Below are 27,762 nucleotides of genomic sequence, written 5' to 3'. Positions count from 1 at the left end.
TGCAAACCTCTTTTATAGCATTAACTTTCAATAAATCAGAGACAATTGATATTAAGAAGAATGAGTGCAATGGCATGCTGAAGCTTTCCATAACTAAGCAGTCGCTTGGTGGTGCTATGATTCATTGGCAAGCTCTGATCCTGACTGCAGCTTTGTGTGGTCAGAGAGCATTGATTTACTGTATATGTGACCACATTTGAAAACAATGATGTTGGCATGCTAACTACATTGCAAATGTTTGGCATCTGTTGGTCTTACCACATGTGGGAGCTGTAAGTTTTGATTGTTACTCTGTAAATGTTATTTGCAGGGGAAGCAATTTGATAGCCAGGGCAGGACCTTTCTGGATAAGTAAATGGACTACAACCTGGAATTTTATAGATAAAACAGGCCCCCACAGTAGTAATAGGCAATCTGTTTTTGGCCTACAACTCTCACAGTTCCTGATCTTGCTGTATGGGGCTGAGAAGAGTTCTAGGCCAAATATTTTCTCTTTCTGCTACAAGGTATGATGGATCTAGGCCTTACATATTTTTTTCAAAAATCAAAAGGAATTGCTTCACTTGTTCCTGGAAGCCAATAAACAGTCAGTGTAACTCCTTCAGAACAGATCTTTTTCTGTTTCACTGGACATTAATTAATTAATTAATTATGGTAATTAATACACTCATTCAATCATTCATTCATCATATTTATAGGCCACCTTTTTCCCAATAAGGTTACCTTGTTTTTGTTTTGATTTTCAGCCCGTTTTACCAGGAATACTTGCTATTTTGGTTGCTACAGGAGATATGCTAAACAATCTCAAGATGCCCTCAAAGAAATAAATATTGGAAATTACAACTTTTATTTTACAGTAATTTGTTTTAACTGTGCACTGTTTCTCTGAGCCAAGACATTAACCCAGGAAATCCTGTTGACAGAAGCACGGCTGCCTTTATAACACAGAACACAGGATGTGGGAATTGGTAGTTGCAATTAAAAATTACTGTATCTAGTAAACCATTTTATTTTCTTCTTTTGAAGGCTGTTAAACATTTCTGCTAACCCCAAAGCTCAGTAGATGGAAAAAACAGATTACGCCATAAAATGGCGTAGTTTGGCATTTAATTCTTTCTCTTTAGTAAGCAACTCCATGCTGTGCTTCTTGTAAGCTTCGAAATGCATCTGGAGCTCTGTGTATGCTAGCTCTGCTCCGTGCATCCGCCGTTGGAGGTCCCGAACCCGGAGGTTACTGTCCACGGCGGCAGCCTCTGTTTCAAAGCGCAGCTCAGCAGCCTGTTTGGCTTTCTCCATATCTTCTGCCTTCTTCTCTAGCTGCACTATCTCCCACTGCCTTTCCTGCAGGGCTTTGCCTCGATCCATGGCCAGGTTGAGCAACTCTTCTTTCTCCTTGGTCAGCTTCTCAAGCTTGGCTTGCAGGCTGCCGTCTGCTTCTTTCAGCTGCTTCTCTGCTTCTTCCAGTTGCTCAGTAACATGGGAGCATTTTTCTTGCAGGATATCCAGTTGGCTTCTCAGTGCTTTTGTCTCCTCAGCGTGAGCTTTGGCTTGCTTGCTTTGGGCTTCCAGAAGCTCCTTCTCCCGCTCTTGAACACGATGGCTATCTTGTTTGCAACGTTCCTTCAAGGCGACCATTTCCTTGGAAAGTTTCTTAAACTGTATCGCAAGCTGAGCCAGCTCTGCTTCTTTCTCTTTCAAAGGCCGACTGAAGAGACTTTGGTTCTCAAGACGCAGTTGCTGGTTCTCTTCTCTCAGCTGCATGTTCTGCCGCTTGTGCTCATCCTTGAAATGGATCATATCCTCATGGTTGGCCGCCAGGTCCATGAAGCGCTCTTCTAGCTGCTGGATACGCCGTGTCTGAGTCTCTAGTCTTAGAGCATCTGCCATCCTCATCTCCTCTAGCTCCACATTGAGCTGCTCCAGGGCCTTGCAACGCAAGAGATGATCATCTGCTCGCTTCTTCAGGATACAGATCAGTTGAGACTGCTCATGGATGCGTGAACGCAACAACGCCTTCTCCCCTTTTTCCCCTTCAGAGAGGCCCTGCAGCTTCTCCAGAGACTCAAAGGGTTCTCCCATGGTCCATTCTGTACTTCCTTCCCCATCTTTTGGGATTGGGTACGGAAAGGCCATCCCTGGATCCTTCTCATCCTGAGGCATATCAAGGATCTGTCCTTTCTTGATCCTCTCAACAAAGCTGATCACCTTTTGGTAACGTTCAAAAACTCCAAACTGCTCTACAGCTGATTCAGTGGCCAAAGTGACCGTTGACACGAATGTTCCAAGAATTCTGTGATATCACAAGCCAAGGAGGCGTGGACTTTCTACAACTAACCTACTCTCTTGAAACCATGCCACATCACTTTGGCACTAGATGTGAGAAATGTGGATATGTACTTGTCATTGAATTGATGCCAAACATCAATCTAGCCAAGAAGGGGGAAAACAAACAAACAGAATGTATTATTCATGCTTGCCAAATCAGTTCTGAGTTTGGATCAATTCTGAGTAACATTTCATTTGCAAAGTTGAGCATCTATTAATCTTCTTGCACTGGTGCTTTTAGAGACATTATTTGAAGGGAAGTAGTGATAGTCCTTTACCTCTTTTTTCTTTAACATATTCAAGGCCTAAATCTAATGATACTGTAATGTGGAATACATCTGAATAGGCACTTCAGAGCCATTTGTGCTGTAAAATACCTGCTCCTCCTCAGTTAATCCAGTTGCCTAAATTTCTGGACATTCCCTGAGAAGTGGGGTCAAGGTTGTTGGCGTGGGGGGGAGAGTTATGGTGAACACCTGTACTTCCAAATATACCACAACTCTACTGTGGATGGGTCATATTAAAATATTCAAGGGAGATCTCTCCTGATGTCTGAACCAACTTTATTGATTGCTAGGCAAAGCTACGCAACTGCTTCAGCTGGCAGAATATGCGATTCTGGCAAACCTTTGCTTCTGAGCAATCCCATTTGCAAAGAAAGCCTTTGATTCCCTTCTGGTGAAGAGAATCAAATCAGAAAATGAATCAAGTAAATCTGCAAACTGTAGGAGGTGTGAAGAACTCCCACTGTGACAATCAGATGTGCTTCAGCATATTAACTTCCTCTTCTAATTACATGCTATCTGTAGTGTAAAATATGGCCATGAGTTGTCCTAATAAATAGATACTGTATTCTAAAATGAGGTATTAATTTATTATTACAAGGATACTAAAGAAATGTCATCCAGTTTCAGATTAACTAATTCTGGACTGCTGTTTCACTTTTTCTCCATGGATTTTGCTAAAAAAATCCCCATAAAATTAATATGTATGTTTAGCAATAATGATGGATACACTCAGGCACAAACACACATGTCCCTAAAAGCCATAAAAAGTTTCCTTACCCGTTTTGTTCTTTGACTCCCTTGGTCTGACGCTGCTCTGGAGTTGCATCTCCATGGCAATAAGGACTAAAACAGACTCAAGCCATTCTCCTTCCAGGACACCAGCCTTTTGTCGCTCTTGCGTGGGAACCTGAAACCAACTGGAAAGGGACCAAACAGGGAAGGAGGCCTCTTTCAAAGTTTGCCAACCTGACAAGGATTCCACCCAAGCTAAGGAATTGGCGCTCTATAACAGGTTAGTTTGCTGTAATGGCTTAAAATGGCCTTTTTCCTTTGCTCCTCACCACCGGGAAGACTAAAAATAAGCAGTGAAGCCGGTGCTGACAACTCCAGAAGGCTATTTACTGTCCCAGATAGTGCATGAGAGCTTTAAGGTAAATGGCTAACCATGCAGCCCTGTAGAGGTTTCCTTGGGAGTAAGTCCCATCGTGTTCAGTGGGTGTTTTTCATTCATGGACAGGAAGGCTTGGAAGTCATGTCTCACACAAGTAATTTGATCTGTTGCTTTGTGGGTAACAAGGTTGCTAATGTCTTACACAGTGTGATTGGTGTTTCCAGCAATTTGTTTCAGCTTTTCCAATTACATCTGGAAAAGATACACCGTTCTGGGGAAGAGAATAGGGGGAAAACTTTTTTGCACACGCAGGGACATCGGTGCTTTTAATCCAGTGGTGAAACTTATATAAGTCCCACCATTTAAAAAACAGTCATTCTAAGCCACATCCGTAAATTGTATTCGTTGCAAACAATGTGCTATTGATGCATGTTTTCCTCTAGCTCTGTATTGATGAACCTGTGTTGATTTGTGCAGGCAGATTGTAATTTGATGCTGCACCGAATTGATCAGACTTCACTGACTTTATATGATGCATTGTTGTTCTGGTTGCAGTAGAGTAATACAGCTCATCTCACCCACTAAAATACGTACATGTATATGATGTGTGTGAACTAACCATGACAGGATTTAAAATATAATGGTCAGCATCTTACAGGTGTTTGCATAACTTGCTATGACTAATTGATGAGGAGCCACAATGTATCTCAGTCACCTGCCTGATCTGGCAGTTGAGATGTCTCTCAGCATCTCATCAATTATTGCAAATTAGCCACATGAAGTTACAAAAACCTTACCCAAATACTAACAGGATTCTTGCCAATGTGTACAGCTCTTGCAAAACGTCCTTACATGAACCTATCACCTGCACAGCTTTAGTATGATTGATCTCTTGGTTTTATTTTTTTTGCAATTATATCCATTTCTCCTGCAAGAAATTAATTTGAATATAGTCTCCCCCTGATTTTTTAATCTTATAGATTCCAGTCTGGTCAGTTACGAATGAATGGATGAATGATGATCCCAAGGCATTTGTCTTGGAATATGTAATTATACAGAAAACACCAAATTGGTAATTTAAAGTTGATAAAACGTTATCCCTCCAGAGACACATTTCTTCAAAGCTACCACACGTGTGCAGTCCATTTGCAAATGCAGTTTGCAATAAACAAACTAATCAGAAACTTGAAATCTGTGGTGACTTTTCTGCAAGACTAAACAAATGTCTAATACTTCTTAATGAAGCTCTGTTTTTAAGTACAAAGTTTGCATATAAATTAATAATAGTCATAATGTATCATCAAGTCAATTCTAGCTGATGGCAACCCTTTTTAGACCCTTGTCTTAGGAAGTGGTTTTGTCCAGGAAAGTTCACATTAAAATATAGCAGTTAGTCTTTAAGGTGCCACAACAATTTTCTTTATTTTTTCTTTTGTTCTATCCATAGTGTTATAAACAAAGGGATAATAGTGGGAGTAATCAGTGAAAACTTATGCTACTGTGTTTCCCCGAAAATAAGACAGGGTCTTATATTAATTTTTGCTCCAAAAAAACACATTAGGGCTTATTTTCAGGGGCTGTTTTATTTTTTTTAATGTAGAACAATCTACATTTATTCAATTACAATCATGTCATCTTCTTCTGGTTGCTGCATATAGAGCTTATATTTCGAGCATCCTAAAAAAATCATACTAGGGCTTAATTTAAGGTTAGCTCTTATTTTCAGGGAAACAGGGTAAATAGAGCTGTTTATTCTCCAAAGCAGCCACTTTCAACCTTTTTTGGCCACAGCCATAAATACGATATGAAAGAAATATAGGCCAAATCAAGAGTGTGTAAGTCCCATAAACAAATCTTATACAGTGGTGCCTTGCAAGACGAAAGTAATTCGTTCCGCGAGTAGCGCTGTCTTGCGAAAAGCGGTTTCCCATAGGAAACCTATGGGAAACTTCGCAAGATGAATGAATTATTTTCATCTTGCAAGGCATCGGTCTTGCGGAAAAAAAATCATCTTGTGAAGCACGGGCATAGAGAAAGCTGTCTTGCAAGTCACCAACACGATTACAAAACGCTTTCATTTTGTGAGTGTTTTGTCCGGCGAGGCATTCGTCTTGCGAGGCACCACTGTATATATAAAGTGGTGTGTGAAGAATTGTTTCCAGTATTCATGTGGCATCTTTGTCTTGATGAAAAGGACCCCTTTGTTTTTCCAGGTTCATCGCTTGTGGATAACTTCTAAATTCAGAAAGACTACTTGTGAATACTACACGTGAGAACACCCATGGATAAGAATGAATCATCATGTGAATCCTTGCCTCTGTGTATGATATTGAGCAAGCTGGTTGTGACCAGGGTGCTCATGGGAATATACAGTACTTCAAACGTCCCATTTTTAATCTGACTCCCCCTTTTCTGTGTGATCTGTTGCTGCTACCAGACTAGGGTGACCACAAAGGAATACCGTAGTTTATCTTAAGCAACTTTTATGTTGCCTTTAATTTTGAGCCTTTGACTCTTTCCCATGTTTAACAATGGACGAACGGCTAACATATGGACTAACATTTTATTTAGTGGCCCAGAAGACCAGCCGTAGCTCTTCTCTGAGACTTAACAGACCTCTGTCTGAATCCCAGCCTTCCTTCTCTTCTTCCACACCTCAATCAACCAGCGTGGTTGTTCTGTTCTTCCTCAACAACAACATCCACACTCCTAGCATCCTTTGACCCCATACTGGCTTATCTTGAGAGTAAAGAATTTTATTTTATGCAATCTTGTGCATTGCACTCATAAATAATCTCCCCTCATTCAGTGTGTCTTGTTTACATGGGAGTGTGTACAGAACTAGAGTCTTGAAATGCAATTATTTTTACTGCATGCTAAACAGCTTTTCCTCCTTTGCTTTTTTCCAGCTGTACTTGTCTACAGCCCAAATCCTTGTTCAAATAATTGTGTGCCTAAGTGGACAGTTGGGATGGCTTTGATGGCTGGTTCCACTGCTGATAAAATAAAGCGATGGGAAAACTTTCAGCAGGGCAGTAGCATCTCACTTTATTATCACCCTATTCCGTTTTAATGCAAGGGTGAGCCACTGTGGGCCACAGTGACTACAACTCCCATAATCTCTCATCATTGACTACGATGGCTGGGGCTGATGGAAACCAGAAGCACAAAACATCCAGCAGTCCTGCCTCTGCAATGGCCCCTCCACTCCCCCATCTTCCCAAATTGAGTGAAGTGTTCTATCATTAAAATGTAATCACCTTCAACTCAATACACTTCAACACTGCTCCACTGGATCGGAGCTCTCCTACAGGAGGTTCTAAGTGACATGGAGAAGGGCCAATGCAATCATCTGAATATGCTTTCCCTGTCAATGAGGGGAGAAGGGAGTAACAGGGCAAGAAGCCCATGCTTAGCTCCCTCTGCAGAGTCAAAACTGAATTCCTGAACAGGGCTTAGATGTGGTGAGGGCTCCAAAGCTGGGAACATTCAAGAGAACATTGGACAACCATCTATCAGACCTACTTTGATTTGGATACCTGCACTGAGCAGGCGGCGGGACTTAATGGCCTTATAGGGCTCTTTCTAACCCCATTATTCTATGATTCTATGTGTTGGGCCATAGTGAAGCAAGCAAGACGCAGAAATGGCTGGTTCTAGTTGCAGCTATTGTCTTTGCTATAGTGCCTAATCCCAGCCATGTACTGCTATAAACTCTCCCACGATGTGTCTGCTCATGTGTAGAATTCCACAGGTTTGCATTGATCATGGATTTTCCCAATCCCAAAGTATCAGAAATCTTTAAGAAGACATCGATACACACATCAATGATTTTCAGCTTCAAGTACACATAATTAGAGCTACAGAATAATGTTGTGTTGCCAATATACTCTGGTTTCTCTACAGATCGTATAAATCTTTCGCTGTGTTGCCAAGCATATTGTATGGGGACTGAAGGGGTAGTGGAAAAGTGAAGGAAGCTTAGCTTATTTAGTGAAATCATTTTCCTCTTTAATGTATTATCCCAGGGAGCCACACCAAGTCACTGAACATAATATTTTAAAATATATTTTATTTTAAGTTTTTTACTTGAATCTTTTGAGAAAGACTAAGGTGCTTAAATTAAACACAGTATCTATGAGGAGGAGAAAGTTAATGTGCCTTATTAAAGAGAACAGTGTTCACTATAAAATTGTATTACAGATACCCTTGCTGTTGAAATTACACAGGAAGAAATTTGCCCCTTAAAAGATCATCTCTGTATAGCTGTTTGGTAATTCTCTCCACTCAAAAAACACCCACAAGCAATAAAATCTGGAAGTGACCAATTGCAGTGATCCTATTTTGCCATTTTGACTATTGTCAGCATCCTGAGGGGCAGAGTGTCTTCCACCCACGTGTTTGGAGAATTGATCATCCTCTCCCACAAGTTAATTTCATCACACGTAGAGTCCATCCAGTCTACTGGTGTACCGTAGCTTTTACCTAAGAAAGTGTTTAAAGAAATAAAATGAATACCTTTTATTTTTTATGGTAGTAACTGCAAAGTACAGTAAAATCTCCTTTAAAGCAATTTGAGTGTATGTTATTCATTGCATGTCTTTAGAATAAGCATTCCATCTCTGTGTGTCTGTTATTGTTTATTTATTTAGCTTGTATACCACACTAATTAGGGATGTGGTGGCACTGCGGGTTAAACCACAGAAGCCTCTGTGCTGTGACGGGTGCTCACTCCGTCACATGGATTCGATCATATAGCTGAAGATCTACAGACCTTACAGCACAAAGGCTTCTGCGGTTTAACCCGCAGTGCCACCACGTGCCTCCGTTGGAAGATAACACAAGCTTAATTTGCAAGTCTGATTGTCAAGAGATTATCTCTGATGAATTCCCACTGCAGGTGGGAAAATGGGGCTGGTCTAAGAAAATATTCATTTCTCTTAATGGTTAAAATCCTGATTCAGAAGTTATTCCTGAGTCAGGGAGAGATTTTCAGTACTGTAAAGACTTCTTCCTTCTGTCCTGTGGGCTGTTCAATGTCCAAGTAATCAGTCTTATTGTGTGGAAACTGTGGGAGCCAGGGGACACAAGTGGGAAATTTTTAATTACTAAAAATCACCACTACCAGATGATATTGCTGTCAAGGAAGAGATTTTTGGTACATAAAAACTTCCTGCAGTTGTCACGGTTTCCACATGATGGAATGGATTACTAATGAGACAAGCAAGCCATCGTTCAAATGGAGGGAGTCTGTGATTTTCCCCCTCTGCCAGTCACGTCTTCAACATTCCATAAGTGTCATTCATGCAACAGGATTTTGGCCAAAGTTTTGTTCAAGCCAGTCTCTCTGTCTGCAAGTCTCAATTCCATCAGGAAATAACGTACAGTTTATATTACTTCAGCTTCCTGCTTTTGTTGTCCTCATTTGGCTCCATTGTTACAATAAACAAATCCACCACCACCCCCAACTGCTCCTGGAAATACCACTCAATTAAAAAAAAATAGTAAGCCATGTGTAAACCATATTTTGCATTTCTATATATTCCCTTTAGCTGTGCAAAGTTTTTTTTTAAAAAAATTAGAGTTCTTATTTGAAATTTGTAACGATTTCTTTATTGTTTTTGAACTAAAGTAGGTGGACTAGGATGGTAGCGAAAATCCACTCAGCAAAAAATACCTGTTCCAAGTCCTATCCTGAGTCCTCCCAGGAAGTGATTGGCCAGTTTGTTGTGATCCCACACAGTGAGTTCTACACACGCTTCTTTCAAATCTTCAGGCCTGAAGCCATCATAGACCATAGTGTGGTTGAATATCGGATTTGTGGTCTTTGCTACAGCTCTTGTTTTCTGACGGCTTTTCCTACTTGTATCTGGAAGAATGGTACTTAAGACAAAAAAGAAGAAAAGTATTGTGAAAATATCTTTGTATGTCATAGTTTGCAACAGCACAATGCAACGAAGCTCTTAAGTGTTAATCTTACTATCATTTTTGGTGAAAGTAAGCTGAGAAATTCTCAGGTCACAATAAGCCATGATTTGTGTTACCTATGGTTTGTTGCTTAAGCCATGAATTGCCTAGCAGGTCTAAACAATCTGGGTTGTGTTCCTCCTATCTTGTGTTTCTCTCCCACCCGCCTTTTCAGCTTCTGCTTCAGGATGGGCAGCTGAAGAAACAAACCAGAGGCAAACCAGAGTTATAAACTCAGAAATCATGACAAGCAAGTTTGAACAAATCAGAGTTCATTAGTTGAAAACAAACCATGGATTTCAACTGTGGTTTCTGGCTGGTGAACCAACCATGGCTTGTTAGCAGAGATGAATATGCACATCATAAACCAATATTCAGTAAACTACTCCATGGCTTATAATGACCTACAAACACAGTCATTGTCTCTGCGTCAAAGAAACACGCAGCACATAGCTGGAAGGCTGCAACACACACCTGGACCTGGGACATTCCTCCCTCTCATTATTGTGTAAGGCTTGTGCTCCATTCCTTACAGTGCAAGACAGCTTGAAGACTTGACAACATTGAGCAAAAAAAAATAAAAATGCAATCCCACAAGCACCAGCTCTCTGAGGCCACTAAGAACTGAGAATCAGGGGCACTCAACAAGAACAGAACTCGGGGAACAGATCTCCTTTGGGCTACAACCCTCAGCATCTTCTAGCCATCACAGCCAGTGGCTCTGTGAGAAAACTCAACAAAATAAGTTTTCCAAGCTCTGACGATGACTGCGGACCGTAACATTTCCCAGTTTGAACATCTGAAGTCCTTAAGATGAGTGGGCACATATACTAATCAGTTAGATTCAGCTTTAGATACACATGATCACAATCAACAAATACGCAAATAATACCTGTTAGGTGCATCACTAGTTGGCTTCGTGAAACAAGACCATTGGAATAATAAAGTGTTTTTATTTATTTATTTATTTATTTATTTATTTATTTATTTATTTATTTATTTATTTATTTATTTATTTATTCTTTTTCAATGCATTTATTTTCATGGGTTACTCAAAGGAGCTGCACAAAACAACTGTACATAAACTTTAAATATAATTTAAATTAAATAATTAACCGTAATTCGCATATGAGTTTATCTTGAACAATTCTAATTGAATGTGAAGGCACATCCAGCCAGAAAGATACCTCCGGATGTTGCATAGGTACAATTTAAGTGTTAAAGGATTTAGAACACACAAACACAGAGAGGCCATATTTCGCCTGCAAGATCAGTTCTCCGCTCTTACCATTTAACAAAGGAGTTGAGCTTGTTGCCTCTGAGAATGGGAAGGTCGTTGCATTCTTTCACCCAGATATGGACTTCTCCAGTAGCCGGGGTCTTTTTACCTTTGAAAAAGATTCCCCACCCACTCCCCATTAGGAGTATAGCATGGATGTTCTGTTCAAACATATATTGCAGTTCCTTTCCTGTTTTACCATCAATAAGATGTATGGTCCTAGCTAGATAGCTCAGTGGTTCGTGTTATCTGGCTGCAGAACCAGAGGTTAGGAGTTCAATCAGAAAGAAGGCAGGAGGATCAGCAACAAAAACACAGGGTAGTTGAAAATGGAGGAGGCTGATATCGGCATCTTTCTGAAATTCTGATAACGTGGCAAGGCAATTGCACAATAAAAGTCTTGCCTTGAAGCACTCAGAATGGTGGCCTTTAATGTGAATATCCCATTTTCTTCACTAGCCACAAACAGAAGGCTGCCTAGTTATCACAGCCCTATCTAAGGACCACAGCACTATCTTCAAAGGTCATTATCACATCTGACAGTAAAGTGTACCATGACAGAGAACTTTCTAATATCAGCTGCCTCCACTAGCTGGTACACGATAGAACTGCAGCAGTTAAATGGTATTCATGATTCTGTTTTGTGGATTTTCTCAAGAATAAGCTGGCAAGTTTGGAACCAAACCAACTTGGGGGTGTTCTAACACAATCTTGGCTCAGCCTGACAAGCATCGGCAACTTTTCCTGCTAATTTGGGCACTTGTATCAACTCCTCAGAAGACCTGTAGAAGCTTCTGTTCCTCATTTTCAACAAACCATGACCTAGGCCATTTCATCTGAATCCAGAATACTATGATTTGCCTACCAGCCACAACAGAAAACCCCAGCTTGGTCTTGATGGTTTTACGGGCAAACCTGTTTCTGTGAATCACAGCCTGCCATAACTGAACATGCCACAAACCAGGAAAAGAAATTTCTAATCTCTACAGGCAAAGTGAATGAGGAGGAAGCTCATGAGCATAAACTTTCTGCACTTGTGTTAAGACATGAGACTTAATCTTTAGAATTCATTCATTCATTCATTCATTCATTCATACTAAGGCAGAGATTAAATCAGGATGGGTGAGTAGAACACCATATAAGACCTACTGAATAGGTGGGTAACAGGAATACTTACCCCCAGTAGGCTGTGGGACATATTGGAGAGCTATCTTTATTTCCCCTCTGTTCTCTGCTTCGAGAGAAGCCAGCGGAGTCTAAACAAGTCATTAAAAAAATTACTGACTATGAGAAGGCTAATGCATGCAACTATTGATTGTATATTTCCACAAACAGCATGCCAGGAAAAAGCACAGGCAACGGATATTAATACTGTTTCACTAAAGAAATAATAACATATTTCAGATAAAAGCTGTACTATTAACACACCTACCTATGCCCTCCCATTCCAAAATAATCACCATTAAAGTCAATGGCTACTATAAAATAAAAGCATTTGAAATTTGACAAATTATATTTTGATTGATTGATTGATTGATTGACTACCATTATGAAGCTGCCTTTCTCTCAATGGGGGAACTCAAGGCAGCTCACAACATTAAAACAAGTAGAATAAAATACAATAAATTATACAATAAAAATGAAATTGAACACCATCTCAAGAAAACTATTTCTACCAGTGAGAAAGAAAAGGAGGCACGGTTCCCAAGAAAGCATCCACCAATTTTAAGAATTGTAAGGACTTAAACTGATATCCTCTTTTTATAAAAGAAAAATACTAATATCTGATTGACATTCAGCCCCCTTTTAAAGCATTTTTTGATGGAGCAAATATTGGAACCTGGGTGCACATTCCCGATGGTAAATTACCAATTCTTCACCCTGGGCAATGTTACTCATTTTAGTTCTAACCACTTGATGTATGGAAGCAAAGTTCATTAGTATAGGGATCATTTTTACTGTTCAAGGTATGACTCAGGGTTGGTGATCATCTTCTTGCAGTCCTTTGGGAAGGGAGACGGGAGGAGAACGGAACTCGGTCCCTTCTAAAAGGGCATCTTATCCAGCCAAAGCCATTCACTCACTCTTGGTTTAAGGGGGTACCAGATCATCTGTTTGTTCTGCTTGTCATTCCAGTCCCAGCTTCCCAAGTCAAGCTCCACTTCGCCCAAGAAACTGTTGCGCCCAAAAGTGTCGTTGTGCCAGACAGAAATATTCAGTCTCTGCGTTGCCAAGAGCTCCTTGTCAACTTTGTACTTAATGGCGGGAGTTGGGAGGAAAAAAGACAAATTAGCATTTAAGGACATTACCTACAATGCAAACATACAATCAGCTTTAAAGAAGGTTGTAAGTGTCCTTTGCTTCCCAAAGAGATGGTGAGCACCCTAAGTTGTAAAAGCTGTGTTCCTCCTGCTGGCTCCAACAGAGCAGGGAGGCAAGGGGACTGGATTCACTTTACCAGCTTCATTGCAGAACAATGAACTTCTACAATGTTTATAAAACTACAGTAGGAACCCCCCCATCTCTGCCAGGATCAGTAATGCTTTGTCCTTCAGTAAACCCTGAATTTTCCCCAAGTCTCCCAATAATTCTGCACCCTTATTTGTAGGGATGATGCTGTTTTAGTTGCATAGGTAAAGGTTAGGTAAATGTTCCCATTGACATTTGGCCCAGTCGTGTCCGACTCTAGCCAGCGTTTGTCGGAAGACAGTTTCTGTGGTCACATGGCCAGCGTGACTAGACACAGAACGCCATGACCTTCCCACTGAAGTGGTGCCTATTTATCTACTTGCATTTGTACATGCTTTCGAACTGTTAGGTTGGCAGGAGCTGGGACAAGCGATGGGAGCTCCCTCTGTTGTGTGGATTCGATCTTAGGACTGCTGGTCTTCTAACTTTGCAGCACCGAGGCTTCTGCGGTTTAACCTGCAGCGTCACCACATTCCTTACTTTGGTTGCATAGGCAACGTCCTATCCCAAGCTTTGAAAGCAGAGTCAATAGAGCAAATTACCCGCAAGATCTCATTAAAGACAGGATTCAATGTTTTCTTCTTCACAGATGTTTTTCTTTTGCCCAGTTTGTATTTCTCCGGTAACAAGTAACTCTTCACATACCTAAGGAAGGGAGGGAGGGACGGGACGGAGAAAGAAAGAAAAGGTTTAACTATCAACCTGGTAAGCTCAAGAATAAACCAGAGATCTTTACCTTTATTGGGACCTGAAATAGAATTTTGCTTCATAGAGAAACAGGACTTTGGGGACAAAATCCTATTGAACTTCCACCCAGCAGGAAGTGTCGCCAGCAGAGGGTAATTCCAAAAGGTTTCTAGCCAGCATTTGTTACACTGATACATTGGATTCCCACTTTTGAAATGTAACTCTATAACGCCTTCATTGCAAAAGCATAATTGGCAACCTTTTGGGCCTAAAAGAGGACCAAGAAGTGCAAAAATTCCAAGCCATGCTGCAAAAGAGGCTTGAGACTGTCGCCTCGAGAGGACCAACGTCAACTCCAACAGACATTTGCCACACATGTTTGGACTCTGGTGTACAATTTTCCTCTACTGTCTACAAAGGGGTTGTGTTCAGCCTGAAGATGTGGAATTTTCTCCACGAAAGCTTGCAAATTTGTTTGATTTTCCAGTGATCCAACAAAAGCAACACATCCTCTTACATTTTTCGTAATGTGCTTTTAATTGTAATGTATTGCACTGTATTCCTGTTTCTACTGCATTTTATGGTATTTTGTATTTTGTTCTGCATTTTTTAATTGATGGCTGTCATTTTATATTGTTATTTTATTGTTTGGTCTTTAAACCACCGAGAGTGGCCTTGGCTGCCAGATAGGTGGTATGTATGTATGTCTGTTAAATAAACAAATGAACAAATAAACAATGGTTGTTGTGGTTTTTTCGGGTTCTTTGGCTGTGTTTTGAAGGTTGTTCTTCCTAATGTTTTGCCAGTCTTTGTGGCCGGCATCTTCAGAGGACAGCACTCTGTGCTCCGGTGTAATTTGCTTGGGAGTGTAGTATTTATGGCTGTGAGATAGGCTTTTGTCCTTTTCAGGAGATGGGTGATTATGGTGAGCAATGTGTTTTAGGAAGAACAACCTTCAGAACATGGCCAAAGAGACTGAAAAGCCCACAACAACCATTAGATTTCGGCCGTGAAAGCCTTCGCAAAAACAAACAATATTGGGGAGCCACACGGTCTTTTCCTCCTTCCTTCTGGATTATATAAGATTGCAAAAGAAAGGTCAGGTATTCATTAGGCTAATTGTAATACTTTACTTCCAAACTCTGAGGAAACTACTACACTACTGGGTGACTTCTTGGTCCATCTGGAGAGCCATCACCAAAACTTAGCCCTCATCAGAACTGTAACCAAGGTGGGTTGACCAAGCCTTTTGCTGAAGGCACCAAAATTTAGAGACCACAATAATTTGCACCTGGGAGAGTGCCAGTTGCCTCCAGCAGCTCCTCCTTAGACAGAAGGGAACACAAAACAGGCAGAATCAAAATAGCTGTCATGTATCCACTTGAAGGCTTTCTTCATTGTTCCCCTATTGATTCCCACCTATTCCAATTTATTGTGTCACCCAAGTTCAACCAAGAGCACTCTGTAGTCCCAGGAGGCAAAATGGCTAATTAGGGCTCTGGCCTGGATGCAATATTATCAGATGTGTGTTCTGAAAGGTCACTTCCACTTTGTGAAGAGAACAACACAGCTGTTTTGGAACAGAAGTCTGAGGCACCTCCCCGCTACACTTACGGATCTGAGCGCTGCTTCTTCACATCTGCAACGGCCAAGTCCTTCCCCTGGGCAATAAAAATGTGGAGCTCTTTCAGCTGCTCCACGTAATCAATGGCAAACTGGATATTTCCCTTAACGTCTATGTTGCCAAAATCTCCACTGTAGACGCTCATCACGCTAGTGCTCACCTGTGGATGGGACCAAAAAGAAAGAAAGAGAGAGATTGAGAGAGAGCATAAAAATCTTTCTTGCTTCCTGAGAACTTCTTTTAAAGACTGAACATAGACTTCAGAAACAAAAATTCACCTTAAATTAAATTACTCATGCTTCTTTTCAAACCCCAGGAGGAAATCATTAACAGGATCACATGCAAGGAATGATTTCATGGAGTGGATTGAAAAGCAATATTTCCATCAATTAGCTCTCGATCTCTCAAGAGACCTACTAACAGGCTTCTGTACCAGTGGCCAGTGGCCTGACAAGGGGTTTCACATTGCCACTTTAGGCGGATATGTGGCATTCCACCCGCACACCTCACTTGGATTTCCCCAGGGCTTCCCCATGTACCTGTTGTTTGTATACAAAAACAACTTGGAAATTTGTCCAGAAACTGACTGGTATCATTTTGGAACCAAATGACTGGAATCCATCATTAGTATACTAGGACCCCCGTACCCATGGGATCGGTATCCATGGTTTCACTTATCCAAGGTCTGAAAATATTTAAAATATTAAAGAGAAAAACTCGGAAATAGGTATTTTAACTATGTAATTACCAGACCTGTCCACTAGAGGGAACCAGAAACAATGCAGTATATAGGGATTGCTATTATCTGGGGGTTTTGACATTTGCAGTGGGAGGAACTGATTCCCCGTGGATACCATGGGCCTATTGTATTACATTTAGCATTTTCCGTATACCTACTGCTTTACCGTGTCACCTCAATTGTCTTCAAACAATGCTATGAAAGATGTCACTATTGGCTCAAATTTACAGATTTTTATAAAAAGCAGTATGGAATCACAGCAGCTCATGTTCACACCTGCCTAGCAGGTTCATGTATGAGAAAGGAGTTAAACTCTGCTCTGTAAATATCAGCTGCTGGCTCTTATGGATGGATGGCATGAAGCCTGGACAAGACAAGAACTCTATACCAGAACAGAGGTATTCTTCTAATCTTATTTTTATAGGACACCCAGACTCTGGAGATCGAGAAAGAGCTAGTTTTGTGAATTATGGCACCCTGCAATAAACCATGGTTTCGAATATTGCTGTCAATCACAAGGTATGATTTTTTATTCTAGATAGCTATCAAAGGAAAGTTAAGACCAGTGTTGACACTGTGTCTGTATTAAGCAAAAAGAGAGAGCTCTGGGTATTATCAAACAATAATATTACATGGTTGTTGTGGGTTTTTTTGGGCTCTGGCCGTGTTCTGAAGGTTGTTCTTCCTAATGTTTCACCAGTTTCTGTGGCCTGCATCTTCAGAGGACATGAGTCAGAACTCTGTCTGCACTCTGGTACAGTTTGTTTGGATAGCTGAGTACAGTATTTATAGCTGAGGGATCAGCTTTTGTCCTTTTCAGGAGATGGGTGATTATGGTGATCAGAGTGTTTTTGTTGTGGATGCATTGTTGTGATAAGGGGGAGAGATGATCTGTCACTGTGATTGATGGGTGTCATTAACTGATCTTTTGTGTGCAGTGATCATTGGTCCTTGTGGCTGGGTAGAGTTTGTTGACCTTTTGCAGGCTGTATTTTTCAGTGCTGGGAGCCAGGCCTTGTTGAGTTTTAAACTTCCTTTTTTTTTTTTTTTTTTGCTGAAGCTCTGCTGGTGGTGTTGACCACTGTACCAGAGCACAGACAGAGTTCTGACTCTGTCCTCCTTCTGCGGTTTAACCCACAGCGCCACCACATCCCTCTGGTTTTACAAGGGTCGTGGCACTAATTAGCCTTGCTGGGATGCCATACTGCTGGTATTTCATATAGGCTGAAATCCTTTTGCATAGCGAAGTCTCAAAAGTTAAGAAACCACCCTTGACATAGTCTGTTGGTACTGAGTCACATACACATAACATATAATGTGTACGAAGGTTTCTCAACTTGAGGCACATCACCTCCAAAAGTTACTACACTGTTTGCATTGCACCCCAGCGTTAATTATGCCACAGGATTTGGGCCATAGAAGCTAAAACTTGGTTTTGCAAATTTGATGGCAGGGGGCGTTCAACTCCATGAGATGAAAAAAGAAGGAGCTTAACGTTATTTCTAAAACATGACATTTAGCATTTGCTGCTGGAAGGGTGCCAGTTGCCTCCAGCAGCTCCTCCCAATACAGAAGAAAACATGAAATGGGGGGGGGCTTAGCATGGAATCAATAATCACTGCCTTGTATTCACATCCAGGTTTGTCACATATTCATGTCGAGAGTAGCATCAGTAAATTTAACATGTTACTTCAGAGCTTTGCTCGTTCATTAAGGGGCCCAAGATTGGTTGCAACTTCTGGTTTAGAATACCTGCAGTGGAAAAGGCAGGCACATCATTTTACAGAAAACAATGCTTAGGAAATGTACTCAGAAATACCTGGTGCCCTAAAAATTCAGCAGAATAGAAAGGGTCAAATGAGACGTTAATTGAGACAGGAAAGGAGTAAGGTGCTTTAAAATACATGTGTATGCTGAAGTTTATTTACAGACATTTATAAATGGCACCATGCATCTAAATATCAAACAGAAGCTCTGTTACAAAGGTCTGCAGGGGTTTATAAGCACACGACTATTAGCAAAAGCAGCGTGATTAACTGAAGCTTTCATTTACATACAGAAGACAAGGAGGCCAAGCCAGAAGAGCCGCTAAGGTTGGTTAGGGAACTGGGGCTCTTCTTAATCCTGCCAAGTGGATAACTCTTGTCTGATGCTGAATCTGTCTCTCTGTCATCGCTCTACAAGATATTTCACAAACAGAAAAATAAAAGGCTGTGCAGGGGTTCAAAAAACAATGATAAAGTTTGCCATGCAGCACAGCTAATGAAAACCTTTAGTAGCATGCATAATTTACATGCGCATGTTTAGCTGTACTTAAAAAGGAGAGACACAAAGAAATTAAGTGATAAATGCTGAAGTTGCTTGTTTGGTTTTATGTTATTGGTTCTTGAAATAAGCTTCATCTGTTTCAATTCCACCTGAAACACTTCCGTTTCACCAAATATTTCAGGCAACAGACTAATAAATGACATTTTCAAAACCTTGGCCAGTATCCTGTTGAATAGCCCTGCCTGCCCAATGGCAATGTTACTGGCAGTAGTAGATTGCCAATAATTGAAGAGTTCCTTTTCAGGGTACACATGAATTCATTAACATTAGGCACAAGTTGAGGAGCCCAACACTGGATAAAGGAACTCTTTACTTGGCAACAACCTATCACCACTGGTAATTTAACTCCCAGTCTGCAGGCAGAGGTCTACAACAGGATTAGAGATGGAAATGAACCATGATTTGGAGGTTCAATGTGGTGCCTGCACAGGTGTTCTGTGGCACACACTTCCCTCTTGGCAGTCACCCACTCAGGAGCACATTTTCCTCTGCCTCCTCAGGCAGGGCAGGGAAGCCCATGTTGCTGCAAGTGAGTGAAGGATTGCCTGAAGGAGGTGGAGGAGGAAAGCATGCCCCTAAAGGTGAGCGGCTGATCCCCCAGAGGAGGTGAGGAAAGGAAGCAGGCAGTGCCAACGGAACACCTGTACGGGTGACACACCAAACCAGGCCGAACCATTGAACCACAGTTTATGCCCGTCTCTAAATAGGATACTAGTCCATGTGTTCTTTTTTTGGTCACCGTCTGGGCCTACATAAATAAATTTAGTTGCTGGTATTAAAAAAAAGGAATCTATATCACAAGGCTGACATTGAAAAATGAAAAAAAAAGTCCACATTTATTTTGTGTTTTTTTCCTCTCTCTCTCTCTAAATCCAACTATTAGCCCCAGTTAAGGTAGACTCACTGACACAATGCTAGGCCAGCACTTATATAGATCCCTTTCATTCAGTTAATGTACTTTCTTTTGGAATAGCCATTAGAGTGAGACTACAGCTTTTGGGAAGCCAAAAGAACAGTTATCAGTTATCTACAAGCCCCGAGTTATAAACTCTTTCTTTCAACATTCCAGGTCAGCTAAAAGCCAGTAAGCATTAACTTAGTCATGCAAAGTCCATTTGTGCTGGTCAGGTGTGTAAACTGCAGCTAGGGTCCATTTGCTCAGGGCAGCTAGACGGGCGCAACCTGATGCAATGAACTTTATGGAACAAGAACAACAAAGTTACTGGTAAGTTAAATTTTAGGGACATCTTATCGACCTACTATGTTCAATCCCTTCTTCATGGATTGCTGCCTTGTCGTGGCGAAGGGGCTTGAGTAACTCAGAGAAACTATGGGCTATGCCGTGCAGGGACACCCAAGACGGACAGGACATAGTGGAGAGTTCCGACTAAACGCAATCCACCTGGAGTAGGAAATGGCAAGCCACTCCAGTATCTTTGCCAAGAACGCCCCATGATCAGAAACAAAAGGCTAAAAGATATGACGCTGGAAGATGGGCCCCTCAGGTCGGAAGGCATCCAACATGCTACTGAGGAAGAGCGGAGGACAAGTACAAGTAGCTCCAGAGCTAATGAAGTGGTTGGGCCAAAGCCGAAAGGACACTCAGCTGTGGACGTGCCTGGAAGTGAAAGGAAAATCCAATGCTGCAAAGAAAAATACTGCATAGGAACCTGGAATGTAAGATCTATGAACATTGGGAAGCTGGAGGTGGTCAAACAAGAGATGGCAAGAATAAACATCGACATCCTGGGCATCAGTGAACTAAAATGGACAGGAATGGGCGAATTCAGCTCAGATGATTATCATATCTACTATTGTGGACAAGAATCCCGTAGAAGGAATGGAGTAGCCCTCATAGTCAACAAAAGAGTGGGAAAAGCTGTAATGGGATACAATCTCAAAAATGATAGAATGATGTCAATACGAATCCAAGGCAGACCATTCAACATCACAATAATCCAAGTTTATGCACCAACCAGCATTGCTGAGGAGACTGAAATTGAACAATTCTATGAAGATTTACAACACCTTCTAGAACTGACACCAAAGAAAGATGTTCTTCTCATTCTAGGGGACTGGAATGCTAAAGTAGGGAGCCAAGAGATAAAAGGAACAACAGGGAAGTTTGGCCTTGGAGTTCAGAACGAAGCAGGACAAAGGCTAATAGAGTTTTGTCAAGAATAAGCTGGTCATCACAAACACTCTTTTCCAACAACACAAGCGGCGACTCTATACATGGAAATCACCAGATGGGCAATATCGAAATCAGATTGATTATATTCTCTGCAGCCAAAGATGGAGAAGCTCTATACAGTCAGCAAAAACAAGACCTGGAGCTGACTGCGGTTCTGATCATCAGCTTCTCATAGCAAAATTCAAGCTTAGACTGAAGAGATTAGGAAAAACCACTGGGCCACTCAGGTATAATCTAAACCAAATCCCTTATGAATACACAGTGGAAGTAAAGAACAGATTTAAGGAACTAGATTTGGTGGACAGAGTGCCTGAAGAACTTTGGATAGAGGCTCGTAACATTGTCCAGGAGGCAGCAACGAAAACCATCCCAAAGAAAAGGAAATGCAAGAAAGCAAAGTGGCTGTCCAACGAGGCCTTAGAAATAGCAGAGAGGAGAAGGGAAGCAAAATGCAAGGGAGATAGGGAAAGTTACAGAAACTTGAATTCAGACTTCCAAAGAATAGCAAGGAGAGACAAGAGGGCCTTCTTAAATGAACAATGCAAAGAAATAGAGGAAGATAACAGAAAAGGAAAGACCAGAGATCTGTTCAGGAAAACTGGACATATTAGAGGAACATTTTGCGCAAAGATGAACATGATAAAAGACAAAAATGGGAGGGACCTAACAGAAGCAGAAGACGTCAAGAAGAGGTGGCAAGAATACACAGAGGAATTATATCAGAAAGATTTGGATATCCCGGACAACCCAGACAATGTAGTTGCTGACCTTGAGCCAGACATCCTGGAGAGCGAAGTCAAGTGGGCCTTAGAAAGCCTGGCTAACAACAAGGCCAGTGGAGGTGATGGCATTCCAGTTGAACTATTTAAAATCTTGAAAGATGATGCTGTTAAGGTGCTACATTCAATATGCCAGCAAGTTTGGAAAACTCAACAGTGGCCAGAGGATTGGAAAAGATCAGTCTACATCCCAATCCCAAAGAAAGGCAGTGCCAAAGAATGCTCCAACTACCGTACAATTGCACTCATTTCGCACGCTAGCAAGGTTATGCTCAAAATCCTCCAAGGTAGGCTTCAGCAGTATGTGGACCGAGAACTCCCAGAAGTACAAGCTGGATTCCGAAGAGGCAGAGGAACTCGAGACCAAATTGCTAACTTGCGCTGGATTATGGAGAAAGCCAGAGAGTTCCAGAAAAATATCTACTTCTGCTTCATTGACTATGTGAAAGCCTTTGACTGTGTGGACCACAGCAAACTATGGCAAGTTCTTAAAGAAATGGGAGTGCCTGACCACTTTATCTGTCTCCTGAGAAACCTATATGTGGGACAGGAAGCAACAGTTAGAACTGGTCATGGAACAACTGAGTGGTTCAAAATTGGGAAAGGAGTACGGCAAGGCTGTATATTGTCCCCCAGCTTATTTAACTTATATGCAGAATACATCATGCGGAAGGCTGGACTGGAAGAAACCCAAGCCGGAATTAAGATTGCCGGAAGAAATATCAACAACCTCCGATATGCAGATGATACCACTCTGATGGCAGAAAGTGAGGAGGAATTAAAGAACCTTGTAATGAGAGTGAAAGAGGAGAGTGCAAAAAACGGTCTGAAACTCAACATCAAAAAAACTAAGATCATGGCCACTGGTCCCATCACCTCCTGGGAAATAGAAGGGGAAGATATGGAGGCAGTGTCAAATTTTATCTTCCTGGGCTCCATGATCACTGCAGATGGAGACAGCAGCCCTGAAATTAAAAGGCGCCTTCTTCTTGGGAGGAAAGCGATGACAAATCTGGACAGCATCTTGAAAAGCAGAGACATCACCTTGCCAACAAAAGTCCGAATAGTCAAAGCTATGGTTTTTCCTGTCGTGATGTATGGAAGTGAGAGCTGGACCATAAAGAAAGCAGACCGCCGAAGAATTGATGCCTTTGAATTGTGGTGCTGGAGGAGGCTCTTGAGAATCCCCTGGACTGCAAGGAGAACAAACCTATCAGTTCTAAAGGAAATCAACCCTGAGTGCTCACTGGAAGGACAGATCCTGAAGCTGAGGCTCCAGTACTTTGGCCATCTAATGAGAAGAAAAGACTCCCTGGAAAAGACCCTGATGTTGGGAAAGTGTGATGGCAAGAGGCGAAGGGGGACGACCAAGGATGAGATGGCTGGACAGTGTCTGCGAAGCAACCAACATGAACCTGACACAACTCCGGGAGGCAGTAGAAGACAGGAGGGCCTGGCGTGCTCTGGTCCATGGGGTCACGAAGAGTCGGACACGACTAAACGACTAAACACATACACATGTTCAATCTAGCAACTGGCGAAAATGTCCTGAAAGGTCCTGAAGGTTTTCTAGAGATAATTTTGAAAAAAATGCCTCGATTCAGTGACCAAATTCATTGACAAAGAGTAGGCCATAGGATCAAAGGAACTTACATATGTGTTAACTTAACAAACCCTATTCATCCAATGGGTCTACTGTATCTGGGACCAACAACTGGATTTAGCCCAGTCTATTTTGCGTCAGAGAATGGCTTTCTAATACAATAGGACCCCCTATCCGCAGGACCTGTATCTGCTGATTCATTTATCCACAGTCTGAAAATATTAAAATAAAAATACTAGAAATACAGTGGTGCCTCGCTTAGCGAATGCTTCGTTTAACGATGAATTCGCATAGCGAGGGGGTTTCTGGGGGAAACTACTGCCTCGTATAGCGAGGCAGTCTATGGAGGAAACTCGCATAGCGATGTTTCCCCCATAGGCCCCCGGCGGGCGCTTCGGAGCGGCCGCGGGGAGACCTCTCCCGCAGCCGCTCCAAAGCGCCTGCCCTGAGAATGCCGGCCGGCTGGCCGGCGCTTCGGAGCAGCCGCGGGAGAGGTCTCCCCGCAGCCGCTCTGAATCGCCGGCCAGCCTGCAGGCATTCTCCGGGCGGGCGCTTTGGAGCGGCCGCGGGGAGACCTCTCCCGCGGCTGCTCCGAAGCGCCTGCCCTGAGAATGCCGGCCGGCTGGCCGGCGCTTCGTAGCAGCCGCGGGAGAGGTCTCCCCGCAGCCGCTCTGAATCGCCGGCCAGCCTGCAGGCATTCTCCGGGCGGGCGCTTTGGAGCGGCCGCGGGGAGACCTCTCCCGCGGCTGCTCCGAAGCGCCTGCCCTGAGAATGCCGGCCGGCCGGCCGGCGCTTCGTAGCAGCCGCGGGAGAGGTCTCCCCGCAGCCGCTCTGAATCGCCAGCCAGCCTGCAGGCATTCTCCGGGCGGGCGCTTTGGAGCGGCCGCGGGGAGACCTCTCCCGCGGCTGCTCCGAAGCGCCTGCCCAGAGAATGCCGGCCGGCCGGCCGGCGCTTCGTAGCAGCCGCGGGAGAGGTCTCCCCGCAGCCGCTCTGAATCGCCGGCCAGCCTGCAGGCATTCTCCGGGCGGGCGCTTTGGAGCGGCCGCGGGGAGACCTCTCCCGCGGCTGCTCCGAAGCGCCTGCCCTGAGAATGCCGGCCGGCCGGCCGGCGCTTCGTAGCAGCCGCGGGAGAGGTCTCCCCGCAGCCGCTCTGAATCGCCGGCCAGCCTGCAGGCATTCTCCGGGCGGGCGCTTTGGAGCGGCCGCGGGGAGACCTCTCCCGCGGCTGCTCCGAAGCGCCTGCCCCAAGAATGGCGGCCGGCTGGCCGGCGCTTCGTAGCAGCCGCGGGGAGGCCTCTCCCCGCGGCTCCTCCGAAGCGTCAGCCAGCCCCAGCTGGTAGCCTGCCCGGGCCGCCTACCCGAGCCGTTCTCGGACGCCTGGACGTCCGAGAACGGCTGGGGTAGGCGGCCCGGGCAGGCTACCAGCAGCGGGGACAGAGGGGGGGGGTATCCGGAAGGTTTCCAGGTGAAAGCCTGGAAACCTTCCGGACACCCCCCCCACCCTGCAGCCGCCGCTTGAAGCCTGCCCGGGCCGCCTACCCCAGCCGTTCTCGGACGCCTGGACGTCCGAGAATGGCTGGGGAAAGCAGCGCGGGGAGGCTTCAAGCGGCGGCTGCAGGGTGGGGGGGTGTCCGCTCCCAGCGACCCCCCACGGCTTGGATCCAAGCTGTGGGGGCAGGCTGAGAGGGTGGTGGGATTGGGATGCCTTTCAGGCATCCCGGGTTTGGATCCCACCCGCCGCCGGTTACCCTAACCGGCGGCGGGTGGGATCCAAGCCCGGGATGCCTGAAAGGCATTCCAATCCCACCACCCTCCCCCCGGGGCTTGGATCCGAGCCACGGGGGCTACCCCAGCCATGGCCGGACTCTAGGGAGTCAAGCCATGGCTGAGTTAGCCGCCGTGGGTCAGATCCAAGCCACGGGGGGAGGGAAAAAAACGGATAATCCATTCCTATTGGAACGGATTAACCGGTTTCCAATGCATTCCTATGGGAAATGGTGCTTCACATAACGATGTTTTCACATAACGATGTTTTGTTTGGAACCAATTAACATCGTTATGTGAGGCACCACTGTATATATTTCTAAAGATGAAGTTACCAAAACTGGTCACTAGAAGGAGCCAGAAACCATGCAATGTCTTTTAAAGTAGTGCTTGCTATAATCCATGGTTTTTCAGCAACTGGGGGGGGGGCTTGGAACCAATCCTCAACGGATATGTGGGTCCGACTGTATATGCCCTGTGTGGTCACTGCCAGCAGTTGCATCTAATAGCCCTTGAATACGGCATTCTTTCTTTCAATCCTTTGCATACATTTCTTTGGCTGTGTTAACCTGGGTTGATTATGTGATCAACAACTAATTAGATAGCCCATTCAGAATTCTGACTTCATTCATTCTTTGATTCAGGTTTCTGCAAGAGACCAATTTAAGGAAGGGGGGGAAATGACCCAGTAGCCAAGTTGTTTTAAAAGCTGTATAACATCAAACAAAGGAAAGCCGCAGAGGCCAGCACCAAGTATAAACAGAAAGGATCTCTTTTAGTTCAGCTGCCCTGGAGATCACACCTCTCAATCACAGACCTTCCCGTCATGCTTGCTTCATTGTTCAAGGTTGAACTGAGGTTTAGTTTTCATAGATAAACCAAGACAGCAAGAAGCAGGCCAAGGAGGATGATCTCGAACCCGGGTAAAATCAGATGCTGGATTGCATCAACCCAATCCATAATTTAACTGTATTACAATGTGAATGAGACATAACTCAAATTTGCAACAATATCCTGGATTCATGATCAAACAACTGCATGTTTGGTCACATGCTCAAGCAAGTGCTCCCTTATTCTCTCCCATTTTTCCAACAAACTGGAGATACTAGACGCATGCTTTAATATTTTTTTCAACAAAAATGTGTTTGTCGGGAAATTTTTATTCAAATGTTCTACCGGTGGCCAATACTGATGCTGCTGGGAGTTAAATACAGAGTTTCCATGATGTTAGATAGCCGGGAAGTTATTTACAAGCTCTGTTGGTGACCTTTGCTACTAACAATTCTCAACACCATAGCTGCTGCACAGGCCTTCTTAACATGCCCAGCTTGGGGAAGATATTATGATTGCTTGTCGTGCTCTGAAGATCTCTACTCACCCACCTGCAAAAATCTACAGGCTATTCATTTTAGATTCTACAACTCATCCCAAAGCTTGGCGAATAGGGGAGGGATGGAGAATGCTTGGTCCCATGGAGCGCCTTCAGATTAAAACTGAGAAGCTCCTTCCACAGCTTGGTTTCTCTCTCTTCTCACAGAGAGGATAAGGTCTTTTGGCCAGTAACCTCAGGGCTGTTGGCTTCTTGTCTGCTTCCCTGCCAGCTTCAAGGTGATGGTTCTACATATAAAGCCCTATATGGTTCGGGACCTGGCAGAACACCTTCTGCCAGTGAGAACTGCCCCTCCTTCTCACTCCTCCCAGGCTGCATGTCTGAGGATGCTGATCCTGAGAGAGGCCAGAAGGAGAAAACTAGGAACCCGGCTTTCTTGGCGGTCGCTCCCCAACTCTGGAATCAATGTCCTCCAGATATCTGCCTGGCACCTTCACTGGCAATTTTAAAAGAAGCTTTTAAAACCCGGGCTGTTTCGACAGGCATTTTATAGAGTCACCAATAGAACTTGGTGAAACTATTAGCTAATACGAGCGCAATGCCACCATTTTGCATGCTTAAATGTTTTAGTGTTGTTGCATTTTATTAATAATTTATTATGTTGCATTTGTTCTTAAACTAGTATCGATGCTTTATGGTTAGAGGTTTCATTTATTGTTTTGCCTTTTGTTTGGATGTAAACTGCCCAGGAGTGGCCTCTGGTTAGAAGGGTGGTACAATTAATTAATTAATTAATTAACATTTAGCAGGGGGGAAAACGGCTTGTTAATTTGCAAAGGTCAACCCACACGATGCACTGATGGCACTTCTTTCGCCATCAGGAAGTACGCAGAAGAACCACAGGCTGACAAGATGTGATGGACCAAGTCTCAATAGTTATCCCAAAAACCACAAACCAAAATCCCTGAGATTAACATCACCATCTCATTCTCCCGGAAGAAGTTTCCATATGTTCCGATTCTTGTATGTTGCTGAGTCGTCGTATGTTACAGCTTCTCTCTTGAGCAAGTCAGCCTTCTTTTAAAGCAAATCAACATTTTAACATTTTTTTTCTCTCTAAAGAAATGCAAAGCGAGAACTTGCCTCTTCCTGCACAAACACCGGGACTGATTTGCTCATCTGTTTGATTTTTTCTGGACGTGAGAACTGGCTATCAGGAAAAGAAGGTGCTGTGGAAACTGAAGAGCAGCAAATCATGTTTAAAGAACTAGTTAG

At 43.3% G+C, this 27,762-nt stretch overlaps 3 protein-coding genes across 8 annotated transcripts in view; 1 reads left to right on the top strand and 2 right to left on the bottom strand.

The window, feature by feature from the left end:
* Window positions 1-828: 828 nt before the first annotated feature.
* CCDC89 (coiled-coil domain containing 89) lies at window positions 829-3,531 on the bottom strand. Its single transcript, XM_020811572.3, has 2 exons — window positions 3,390-3,531; window positions 829-2,426 (listed from the first exon to the last, which is right to left on the bottom strand). The coding sequence occupies exon 2, from the start codon at window positions 2,158-2,160 to the stop codon at window positions 1,078-1,080; it is 1,083 nt and encodes a 360-aa protein (XP_020667231.3). The 5' UTR covers window positions 2,161-2,426; window positions 3,390-3,531; the 3' UTR covers window positions 829-1,077.
* CCDC83 (coiled-coil domain containing 83) overlaps window positions 3,463-27,762 on the top strand; it is a 131,303-nt gene continuing 107,003 nt past the window's right edge. Inside the window, exons 1-2 of the mRNA XM_072993545.2 lie at window positions 3,463-3,624; window positions 16,913-17,007. The gene's annotated coding sequence lies outside the window, so the exon portion shown is untranslated. The remainder of the gene's footprint in view (window positions 3,625-16,912; window positions 17,008-27,762) is intronic.
* SYTL2 (synaptotagmin like 2) overlaps window positions 7,776-27,762 on the bottom strand; it is a 94,937-nt gene continuing 74,950 nt past the window's right edge. For 4 of the 6 annotated variants that reach the window (XM_072993531.2, XM_078390147.1, XM_072993527.2 and 1 more), the window contains 9 exons: window positions 27,631-27,725; window positions 18,546-18,665; window positions 15,740-15,909; window positions 13,981-14,083; window positions 13,054-13,224; window positions 12,147-12,225; window positions 10,979-11,078; window positions 9,401-9,606; window positions 7,776-8,208 (listed from right to left, as the gene is read on the bottom strand). In XM_072993531.2, the coding sequence (XP_072849632.2) occupies window positions 8,063-8,208; window positions 9,401-9,606; window positions 10,979-11,078; window positions 12,147-12,225; window positions 13,054-13,224; window positions 13,981-14,083; window positions 15,740-15,909; window positions 18,546-18,665; window positions 27,631-27,725 (1,190 nt within the window). In that variant the 3' untranslated portion in view covers window positions 7,776-8,062. The remainder of the gene's footprint in view (window positions 8,209-9,400; window positions 9,607-10,978; window positions 11,079-12,146; window positions 12,226-13,053; window positions 13,225-13,980; window positions 14,084-15,739; window positions 15,910-18,545; window positions 18,666-27,630; window positions 27,726-27,762) is intronic. The other 2 variants (XM_072993529.2, XM_072993530.2) reach the window with 1 other exon arrangement.

Source organism: Pogona vitticeps, chromosome 3, assembly GCF_051106095.1.
Source record: "Pogona vitticeps strain Pit_001003342236 chromosome 3, PviZW2.1, whole genome shotgun sequence".
Taxonomy (NCBI): Eukaryota; Metazoa; Chordata; class Lepidosauria; order Squamata; family Agamidae; genus Pogona; species Pogona vitticeps.
Note: the sequence above shows the minus strand (reverse complement) of the source record. Positions and strands in the feature narration are given on the sequence as shown.

What these genes read in the sequence shown, in the direction of transcription:
- CCDC89 (XM_020811572.3), bottom strand. Translation starts at nt 2,160, where the DNA reads ATGCCTCAGGATGAGAAGGATCCAGGGATGGCCTTTCCGTACCCAATC.